General features: G+C 43.5%; 1 protein-coding gene across 4 annotated transcripts in view; it reads right to left on the reverse strand.

The window, feature by feature from the left end:
- Nucleotides 1–6452: 6452 nt before the first annotated feature.
- Mysm1 (Myb like, SWIRM and MPN domains 1) overlaps nt 6453–11238 on the reverse strand; it is a 39256-nt gene continuing 34470 nt past the window's right edge. For all 4 annotated transcript variants that reach the window (XM_013348261.2, XM_026781954.1, XM_026781953.1 and 1 more), the window contains one exon: nt 6453–9077. Coding sequence is in view for 1 of the 4 variants with exons in the window: in XM_026781954.1 (XP_026637755.1) it covers nt 9062–9077 (16 nt within the window). In the remaining 3 variants the exon portion in view is untranslated. The remainder of the gene's footprint in view (nt 9078–11238) is intronic.

Below are 11238 nucleotides of genomic sequence, written 5' to 3' on the forward strand. Positions count from 1 at the left end.
AAGAATCCCAAACAACCTCAGAAAAGAATGGGCAAGGCAATTCCCATGGGAAAACTGTTCCCACCTCCCACAAAGCTAAAACAGTGCTGGTCACCAAAGCCATCACAATGAAAATGGCAAGTTCCACTTGCTTCCCATCATCCTCTTGGCACTTAGAAGTCCAGAGGTAACGAGCGGCTCTCTGATGGTGTGGGAGCCCACATGTGACTCAGTTTCCATCTGGAGTCATTTCTGACTTAAGTCATTTGAGTTCAAACCTGCTTGCTCTATGTTTTCTTATAATCTTGAGGGCTCTGAGAGACTTCTGATTTAGTCCAGTGAGAAAAAAACACTCTAACTAGTAGACAGTTTGCTGACAACAAACCTCAGGAACATCAAGATAGAAGAAAGGCTGCTTCCGAGGAGACTCACACGTTGGAGAGGAGGCTGCTCACTCAAGGACAGGAATGGTCTTGTGGTTAGATACTGACTGACCTTCTGTGCTGTGCTTTGTTCTGCTTTTGTATATAAGCAAGTTCTAAAATAAACTCTGGGTTGTTTGGTTGCTTTAGCATGACCAGACAGACCTCCTGAGTCTATCCTGTTTTCTGTTTCTTCTGACTGTTCTTTGGCCTTGAGAATCCCCTATCCAGGAACCCTAGCTGACCTTGTTGGAGCGGGGCTCCTACATGATGTAGTGTGTTTTGTGGAGGGCAGGTAGATAATGCAGCTTCAATGAGCAACTTGGTTGTTGTGAGATAATTGATTACTCTGTGTAAAGATATGTCACTGTGACTGGTTTAATAAAAAGCTAACTGGCCAATAGCTAGGCAGGAGGTACAGGCGGGACTTCTGAACAGAGAAAAGCTTTGGGAAGGAGAAAGGGGTATGGCCAGCTGGACACAGATGAAACAGGACATGCAAGAGGAGAGGTAAAAGCCAGAAGCCACAAGACTGCATGTAGCTGAATAGAAATGGGTTAATAAGTTATTAGAGCTAGTTAAAAACAAGTCTAAGTTAAGGCTGAGCTTTCATTATAAGAAGTTTCTTTGTCATTATTGAGAGCTGGCAGGACAGAGAAAGACTCATTATACTTAGTAAACTGTGAAACTGGAGGTCTACAGGCTTTTTGAGTCTGAAGCTCCTCCTCTTGGAGAATCTTTCGTTTGCTCAAGAAAAGATGAAGACTGATGCTATCAGCAGCAATCCCTGTGACACAGAAGCAATGGGGAAAACCTTCATCCCCATTAAAAGGGACAGATAGCGGTATGTTTGTATATGAAGTGATTTTAGGATGGATAAATCAAATTATCACCATGGTAAACTCTATGTCATTGATAGGAGAGCGTTGTAGCTCAGGCTCCAGGAAAGCAAACTCTGAAATTCAGACTCCGCTGTGACAAATTTACTGGGAAGTACTCTTCAGAACACTTGTGGGGGCCTGAGAGGAAGAAAGAGCTGAGCACGTGCAACATCCAATCTCAGGAACATCTCAGCTGTCTTCACTAAGCTGTCCTAGAGCAAGGCTTTAAGCATTTCTGTTTTCATGTTCCTCAGCCACTGGATGGCTTGCCCTGGGGGAAGAGTCATCTTCTGGCACAAGGTGGCTTCTTTTTGCTGAGACTGATTTCCTGTGCAAATGTGGCACAGCTGTGGCAGCTGATGGCTGGTGCTTCCACTCTGAAGTGCAATTTGGTCATGCACAATTCTGTCCACCAGAGAGGGAGAAGCGTGGTAAGGAGGTATTAAAAGGTTCACAGCAGCAGGGCTTGGGGGGCTCATGAGGGAAAGGAGGACTTTGGAGATGAAAGAGTCTGTGAGTCAGTTCCCCAGGTCTCAAAATTGTGACCACCAGGTGGAGGAGTGCCTTCTGTTTGTGTGTTGCTTTCATTGGTTAATGAATAAAGAAACTGCCTTAGCCTAGTTGATAGGGCAGAACTTAGGTAGGCGGAGAAAACAGAACTGAATGCTGGGAGGAAGAAGGGCAGAGTCAGAGAAGCCATGGATTTTCCACCTGAGATGAACACCAGTTAGAATCTCTGCTACGTAGAGATACACAGATTAATGGAGATGGGTTAAATTAATATGTAAGAGTTAGCCAATATGAAGTTAGAGCTAATGGCCAAGGAGTGTTTTAATTAATACAGTTTCTGTGTGGTTATTTCAGGTGTAAGCTAGCCAGGCAGCTGGGACAAACAAGTGGCCTGGATCTTCTTGCAACAACCACCAGTGGAGGTTGGTATATGGATCTTATCAGAAGCTGCCCTGACAACCCACTGGTATTACCAGTCAAGTCAATTCTCCTGTCTGGGTTCCTCAGACCACCTGAAGTTTCTAGGTGGAACTCTTTCAGAGGAACCTATGGCTTGGCTGTTGCTAAATTCCCCAAAGCTCAGGATGTCCCATGTCTCAGCCTGTCTCCATTGAACTGATAACTGATTGAAGAAAGAATCAAGTAGCCCCAGCTTTCCATGTCGGGCATCTTGAGGAACTGGGTAAGATCCTTTGTGGCGCTGCTTACCTATTTGGTAGAAAAGACAGTTTTTCCTGTGGATCCTGTGGTCACCATTTGAACACTAATCTTTTCCCAGAGGAGTGGAACCATTCAGATCATCTTACCTGTCCCTGGTACCTGACTCCACTTCTCTACCAATGGTACTGTGTCACCCCGGCTCTCTGTGCAAAGCCAAACCCCTGCTTGGCCCTCACCCTATTAGCATTCTGAATTGACGTCAAGAATCTTTTTATCGTTATTTTTCTTTGATTATAAAAATATATACACTAATGGGGAGAAATCAGAAAATACAGAAACATCACTAAAGCATAGTAGTGGTAGGGTTTTTTTTTCCAGACATAAAGGATAAATGCCTCCAGTCTCACTATAGGCAATTTGACATGACCATTTGTAGCAGGGTCTTCTTCCTATGTGTTGCTTTCATTGGTCAAATAAAGAAACTGCCTTGGCGTTTTGATAGGGCAGAATTTAGATAGGTGAAGTATACCGAACAGGATGCTGGGAGAAAGAAAGCAGAGTCAGGCAGACACCATGGCTCTCCTCTCTGAGATGGACACTGGTTAGACTCTTGCCAGTAAGCCACAGTCAATTGGCAATACACATTAATGGAGATGGGTTAAACGAATATGTAAGAGTTCGCCAATAAGGGGCTGGAGATAATGGGCCAGGCAGTGTTTAAATGAATACAATTTGTGTGTTGTTCACCATTTACCAAAATAACAAGAACAGGCTCTAACCTTGGGCCCATGACCTTCCCAGCTTTTGACTAGGATTACCGTGCCTCCCTTAATATTCCTTCCTGTGGAACAGGCCTCATATCCAATTGAAAAGCAGTTCAGTTTCCCCCATAAGTCACGCCACTATGACACAAATGGGCAGATCTTGCCTGGTATCTTAGTTACTCTTCTATTGTTCTGGAGACACCAAGACAACTTACAGAAAGAGGTTATTGGGGGCTTACAGTTTCACATGGTGAGATCATGACCATTATCGTGGGGAGCACGCAGCAGGCTGGTAGGCATGGCATTGGAGCAGCCGCAGAGACAAGAGAGCTAACTCACTGGGGATGGCTTTTGAAACCTCAATGCACCTCCCACCAACTCCCTATGATATATCTCCTCCAAGGCAAGGTCTTGCTCCCTAATTCTTCCCAAACAGCTCCACCCACTGGGGACCAAGTGTTCAAACATATGAGGCTATTTGGGGCATTCTCATACAGATGATCGGAGCCAGCAAGTCACTACTGATTCATGCTGGGTCCAGCACTGGGTAGGAAATACTGCCTCTTTTCAGTCCTCAGGATGACATAGCTCCTTCTGGCACTGTGAACACGAGTCAGCAGGGATGAAGTTTTCCACACAACTGAAGCTGATTTCTTCACGTCCGATCCAAAGTGTGTATTGATTTCAGGGACTTACCATATCCTTACAATGGGTAACGATGTTGAAGATAGGGTTTCTATTGCTATAATGAAACACCATGACCAAAAACCAAGCTGGGGAAAAAGGGTTTATGTAGCTTATGCTTCACCAATGGAAGTCACGACAGGAGCTCAATCAGGGCAGGGACCTGGAAGCAGGAGCTGATGCAGAGGCCATGGAGGGGTGCTGCTTACTGGTTTGCTCACAGCCTTTCTTAGAAACCCAGGACCAACAGCCCAGAGATGACATCACCCACAATGGACTGGGCCCTCCCCCACCAATCACTAATTAAGAAAATGCCCTACAGTTAGATCTTATGGAGGCATCTTCTCAGTTGAGGGTCCCTCCTTTCAGGTAACTAGTTTGTGTGTCAAGGTGACCAGAACAGACAGCACAGTGACCAAGGGCAATGAGGACTGTGTTATTCTGGAGACTTCTGGGGCCTTCCTGATCAATAGGGAGTCATCCCTTGCCTTGAACTTCAATTTCAGTTTAATAACCCATGTCTTCTGGGAGTGGCACTCTCTCATTAATGCGGGTAATCCTGTTGTATTTGGAGATTAGCTAACTAGTGGGTTTCTGTAAAGTTTACAAATATCCTTAGTTTTGGTTAGCCCACCAGCTACATTGCCCTCCCCTATACCCCAGCCTCATACACACTAAATCCTTTATGCCTTAATATGCCTTGTCAGGTAATAGGGAAAATATGGGGGGGGGCAAGCATTCTATTTGAGTACCTCTTTTGGAAAACGCAAGATACTGAACAAATGCATATGTGGTGTAAGCCTGTGTTTAAACTTGCATTCTGTGGGAAGATAAACTTGAGGTTCAGTGATGCAGAAAACCATTTAAACACAAGTGAGACTAACGCAATGCAGGCCTCCAAGCCATGGTGCCAACCAGAAAGTTAAAGCCAATGTTTAGTTAGTAAGAATCCCTAACATATGGAGGAATGAACTTCCAAGGAAATAAATGCTTTATGGAATTAAAACTCAGGATTTCATTGTCTTGTAAATAAACCATTTTTTCTTGGATACTTGACTTTAAGTTACTATAAAAAATAAAATTTTTTTGCAGGATACCCAAAAATTCAAAAAGGATGAAGGTCTCAGCCTAGAACTATTAGGAATCTCTTCAGCAAGTAGCCACAGTAGCTAAAAACCTGTAGCAAACACACAGCTGTAGCAGACATAGGGGACAATCTGATTCTCCACTCTACACTATCAGATCCAGAGGACAGACTAGCATGGAATGCCAAGGTCCTACGTAAACAGACAGAGATTACAAGACCTCAGGCACTGAGCTACAATAAGTTGGTGTTTTTAATGATAATATAGAAACTAAAGATATTATCTTGCTCTATATAAAATGTGTAATTTCTTACATGCTAGGGGAAAAAATTGCTAAGTTCAAAACCAATTAAACCAATATTTGTCCTGATTTTAAAGAGGAGATTTTCACTTTCTAGTCACTTAAACACAATGGGGATGTTCTATCAGGAACTCAACAAGGCCAGCTGGCCCAGGTCTGAAAAATCATGGGATAAAACCGACTTGCTGAACATAGCGGACAATGAGGACTACTGAGAACTCAAGAAGAATAGCAATGGGTTTTTGATCCTACTGCACGTACTGGCTTTGTGGGAGCCTAGGCAGTTTGGATGCTCACCTTACTAGACCTGGATTGAAGGTGGGTGGTCCTTGGACTTCCCACAGGTCAGGGAACCCTGATTGCTCTTTGGGCTGAGGAGGGAAGGGGACTTGATCGGGGGAGGGGGAGGGAAATGGGAGGCAGTAGCGGGGAGGAAGAAATCTTAAATAAATAAATAAAATAACTATTTTGTGTGCACATGTATGTACCAGCATCTGACACGGTGTATGTGTGGAGGTAAGAGGGCAACCTGCAGATGGTTCTTTCTGCCATGTGGCTCTTGGGAACACAACTCAGGGGTCATCATGAGGTGACTACCGCATTGGCTTCTACTTTTTAAAATTAAGTGGGCTGGTTGTATGTTGCTGTCGTAACTGCCATCTTCATATACCCTACTCTTTGATCAAAATGTTTTCAGGGTTTCTTCCGGCCACAGCTGTGCTAAGGCCACTTCTATCTGCACCATCTTTTCCTAAACATCACATAATCAAATCCTGCCAGACATTTCTTCCACAGGCACGGATCTCGCCAGTCTTCTCATCAGTCTCTATGGGTCTGTAGGTGTTTGGGTGACTGCGGAGGAGGAGACACCGAGGAGGAGGCTTTGAGGTTTCCAGAGCTCATGCCGTTCCCAGTTAGCTCTCTCTGCCTCCTGTCTGGGGATGTGAAAGCTGTTACTGCTCCAACGCCATGCCTGCTGCCATACTCCTTGACATGATGGTCACAGACCCTTAGAACACTCTAGGAATGTGAATCCCAAATTAAATGCTCTCTTTTGTAAGTTGCCTTGGTCAGGTTTTATTTTTGCCACAGCACTGTAAAGATAACTAAGACAGTGCCTTCTTTTTGTAATTCAATACACAGATTGCTAATAATTTACAAAGACACCGAAAACCACCTGTTTTATTTTCAAATCTTTACTTACACAGACTTGGCAGCACATTTCTCCTTAGCTTTCATTGTAAGATAATTTCTCAAAGCTTAAAATTGGGTATTTTAATATGTCACAAGTAAACATGGAAAGATGAGTTTATATTTTAGGGAAAATCTTCCATTATTGTACAAACACTGATATTTACAATATTCTTAATGTTGATATATACAATATAGCATAACATCTAAATGTACAAAAGTTTTAAATCATTTCATTGTTGTAGAACGCTGTTAAATGCTCAGTGCTGAAAAACTCTCAAAAACTGCCAATATTGTGGGAAAACAGCAACAAGTTCATAAACTGTCATGCAGTATCTTACACAAAACACAACTGTGCAAGTCAACTCCAATCTACACACATAAAGGCAAATGACTCAGCTGCATAAACCATGCTAAAATCTAACTACAATTTCAGAGTTCATATGCTAAAGCAGACCGTTTTTTCTTTGTCATGTTTTGTTTTAAAGATAGGCTCTTACTATGTAGTCCTACTCCTGGAGTTCATCATGTAGACCAGGCTGACCTCAAACTCAAGAGGTCCACCTCCTCTACTTCTGAGTTCTGGGATTAAAGGTGTGCGCAGCCACACAGGGTTCAATTTTGTAATATGTGAAACAGGAATATCAATGGTGAGAACATTTACTGAATTCCTAGAAAGCTACTAGGAAACCTCAGAGAAAACAAACCAGGCATTTTCCCTGGGACTCACAAGTACATGACAGAAACACCGAAGGAGGAAAATAAAAGCCACCCAGGTGCTGTGGGTTAATTTCACCTTTAAAATTTAGTTTCATTTAGAATCCTTTAAGTTCCTCTTGGATATTTTTATTTTCTTGTGATTTAGTGGGGGCAATAAGGGAATGAGGTAGCTTAGAAGAAATACCAGAAAGCGAAATTCCCGTAAATGAAAGCACACATAAACCCTTTTCAGGAAAGGTCAGAAAATAATAACCTAAGTGCAATACATTATTCTCCTAACAGTGATTTTTTGGGGGGCATATTAAAAATATATATTAAGTTGTAAGAGCGTTATTAAAGAATAGGAAAGTGGAGATGCAGATCAAATTTCTTTATTAAATTTGTTAATGCTGATAGAGTATGTTTATCAAAATGTGTGCTTTTCTTTGTGCTTCTGTGAAGGTATTCTGCCTTCATGCCATGTGACACTTGGTGGTAGAGGTGAGAAGAAAAAAGACAAACCGGGTGGCCAGCTCTACTACTGATAAGAAATCCACAAGGGATGCCTGCTGATGACGGGCAAGCGTGTCACACAAGCAGGAGGGCAATTAGGTGGCTTCTGCTGGCACAGAACGGGGCAGCACTCTTGGGCATACTGGTTCTATCGGCTTCTCCATTGCATTCAAACCCAGAGAGACATATGGGGAAAGGTAACCTAAAAAGCAGGACAGCTCAGGCTGGCATTCTGAGGCTGCCATCTTCTTTGTCCTGAGAACTGAAGAGGCACAAGGAGCTTGCAGTCTGCCCATCACAGCCCTCACCTAACCCCGTCTGGGAGCAGGAGCACTCTGTGGAGAAACAACTGCGGGGAAATCTGAGCGGGTCTGGGTATCACTTTCAGTACGTGATACAACGATCTTACACCTAGGAGCTGTGAGGACGGACGGATAAAAGGGCTTGAGATGAAAGGGAAGAAAGAAAGGAGCTTCACCCTGTGAAGTATGGCACAAGCTGTAAAAGTAGAAACCAGGATAAAAATGTCTACCTATCTGTCTCCACACCCCAGCCCCGGTCTCTGTCTCTCTCCCAGGACAGAATGGTAGTGAGCAATGTCCTGAGTTCTAGCTAGGATGGGCAAGAACAAAGTGCTCCTGGGCAGAGTGACAAAGATAACCTGGAGGTGGTGGGAAGGGACAGGGAACTTTAGCTGCATTTTCCCGAGGCTCTGAATACAGACAGGGCAAGCTATCCATTAGGCACAGTGTCTCAGACTCCCAGGGCATGTAACCAAAATTTTACTTCATTTTTTAGTAAAAATAACATAAATTTTAGATAAAGGACTATTTTAATTCAAAATATGAATGCTGTCGTTGTATATAAACACAATTATAAAATATAAATTTAAATTTCATACAGAAGGGGTCCAAGTGGGCAAAAGTACTTGGGGCCTGAAAAGCTCGTGAGCTGTGAGCACAGGGTCAAACCAACTACAGCAATGGGAGCTCCAGGCCATTTTACAGCACTGGAGAAGAATGCCAAGGTTAACGGAGGGCATGATTTGCTTTCTTGAGCTATTTTTGAAGAATACCAGTCTAACAGAGGAGAAGTACTATTATTAATTTTCCTTACCCAAGGCAGAACAAGACACAAATTTTAAGCTTATTATTTAACAGCTGTGTCCTTCAGAGAGTCAGAACTTGGGATGAAGGTCTCAGGTGTCTCTGGTCCTCCACTTCTGCACACACTGTTGGGATGGGCTTTTCTCTAGGAGCCTGCTTCATCAACTTCTGTGTTGCATGCCTCCTTGGGTTCACACTCATCTGTGCTTCTTTAAGGCCTTGGAGGCCAAGGTTGGCAAGGCCAGCATGGGGGCCATCCGCAGTTGTCAAAGCATGTAGATACTATTGTAAGAGAGAAGAAAGCAGCATGGAGAACAGACAGGACACAACAGGAGACAAATAATAAGTCTGAATGTTCTCAATTCAAGCTGCTAAAGACTGGTAAGGAAAGCCAGGTGGTGGAAGTACATATCTTTAATCCCAGCACTAGGGAGCTAGAGGCAGGCAGGTATCTGTGAGTTCAAAGCTAGCCTTGTCTAAAGAGCTAGTTCCAGGGCAGCCAAAGAAACCCTGTCTCAAAAAACAACCCAAACAAACAACCCCCCAAAACAATACAAAACAAAAAACTCACAAAACCAACCAACCAACCAAAAACCCTCAGTAAAGAAAGTAATTCCTGTGTATTTCTGATAGTGGATCTGAGATATTTGCACCCTGTATATACTCCTCTGCATTTAAAAATATTTTGTAAGATGAATTATAAATGTATTCTATAGTCAGAAAAAAAGACCCTCAATAGTTGCTTAAAAACTTGTGTTCTCAAGGCCCTCCACTCTGACTACTGCCATCTTTGAAGTCCTTAAAACATAGCTCAGGGTAGTGAAGATGATTAGCATGTGGAAAAACTCAGATTTGACAAAGAACTCTTAACAACTCAGCAACATTCCAGGGAAACATCAATGCAGCAAGTTAATCAAGACGGGCTCCCGGGTCTGCTGCACCGGCCTCTGGAGAGACAGGTGAGGAGGAGAAGGGCACAAGAGAGTGAACTGCTACTGGCTTTTGTGGCCTCTACTTGAAGAGACACCACGTTATAAAATTCAGCTCTCTGAATTTCAACTGAGACTCCTGGATTTAGAGATGTGACAGAATTAAGGTCTTATACCAAAGCTGGCACAAATTAGGTTGGGAGTGCAATTCCTAATTTTGTGCTTTGGAGTTCTTATACTTCCAGACTTCAAGGGGAAGTATGTTTCACTGTTCATATTAAATGTACTCAGGGGAATGAAAAAACTACTAGTTTCCTTTAAAAATATATACTTTCATTTGGGAACTGTACAATCTTAAAATGAAGTTACAAAAGAAGCAACCTAAAAAAAAAATCAGCAAATAAAATCAGAGCTGGAATACCACTGGGAGGTTAGATGTTATAGCCTCAGCTGTCCATAGGAACCTTGGAGAAAATAAACTCCATTTCTTTAAATTCTATAGCCCAAATCCGATTCAGGCCACCCAAGACTGTGAGGCTACTCCATCCAGTGCTGCCTTGTTCTTTGGCTATACCTGCAGTAACAAATTCAGTTTCAAGTTAACAAAACTGTCACTAGTAAGAGGACCTGGACAATGGGCAAACACCAGTTTTCCAGCTAACACAATATTCCCTAATTGGTCCTTGTAGTGATATTTTGTTTGTGTTTTAGTAAATAAAGCTTGGGGGACTGCAGAGATGGCTCAGAGGTTAAGAGCATTGCCTGCTCTTCCAAATGTCCTGAGTTCAATTCCTGGCAACCACATGGTGGCTCACAACCATCTGTAAAGAGGTCTAGTGCCCTCTTCTGGCCTGCAGACATACACACAGACAGAATATTGTACACATAATAAATAAATATTTTTTAAAAAAACAAATAAAGCTTGCCTGAAGATCAGAGTGCAGAGCTAAGCCACGAGTGGTGGCAACACCTTTAATCCCAGGACTCAGGAGACAGAAGAGGAAGAATCTCTATGAGTCAAGGCCATCCTGGACTACACTAGACTGATCCAGTCTCAAAGTGAAACTGAGTCAGGTAGTGGTGGCCCACACCTTTAATGCCAGGACTAGGGCGGTGGAGATCAGAAGTGATATGGCTGGGCAGAGAAAGGAATATAAGGCAGGAGGAGACAAGAGCTCAGCACGGTCTGAGGATAGAGTCTGAGACAGCAGTCTGAGGATGCAGTCAGAGGCAGCAGTCTGAGGATGCAGAGGCAGCAGTCTGAGGATGCAGTCAGAGGATGCAGTCTGAGGATGCAGTCAGAGGCAGCATTCTGAGGACGCAGAGGATGCAGTCTGAGGATGCAGTCAGAGGATGCAGTCAGAGGCAGCAGTCTGAGGATGCAGAGGCAGCAGTCTGAGGATGCAGTCTGAGGATGCAGTCTGAGGATGCAGAGGCAGCAGTCAGAGGATGCAGTCTGAGGATGCAGTCAGAGGCAGCAGTCTGAGGATGCAGTCAGAGGATGCCGTCTGAGG

This window comes from Microtus ochrogaster, chromosome 10 (genome assembly GCF_000317375.1).
Source record: "Microtus ochrogaster isolate Prairie Vole_2 chromosome 10, MicOch1.0, whole genome shotgun sequence".
Lineage (NCBI taxonomy): Eukaryota > Metazoa > Chordata > Mammalia > Rodentia > Cricetidae > Microtus > Microtus ochrogaster.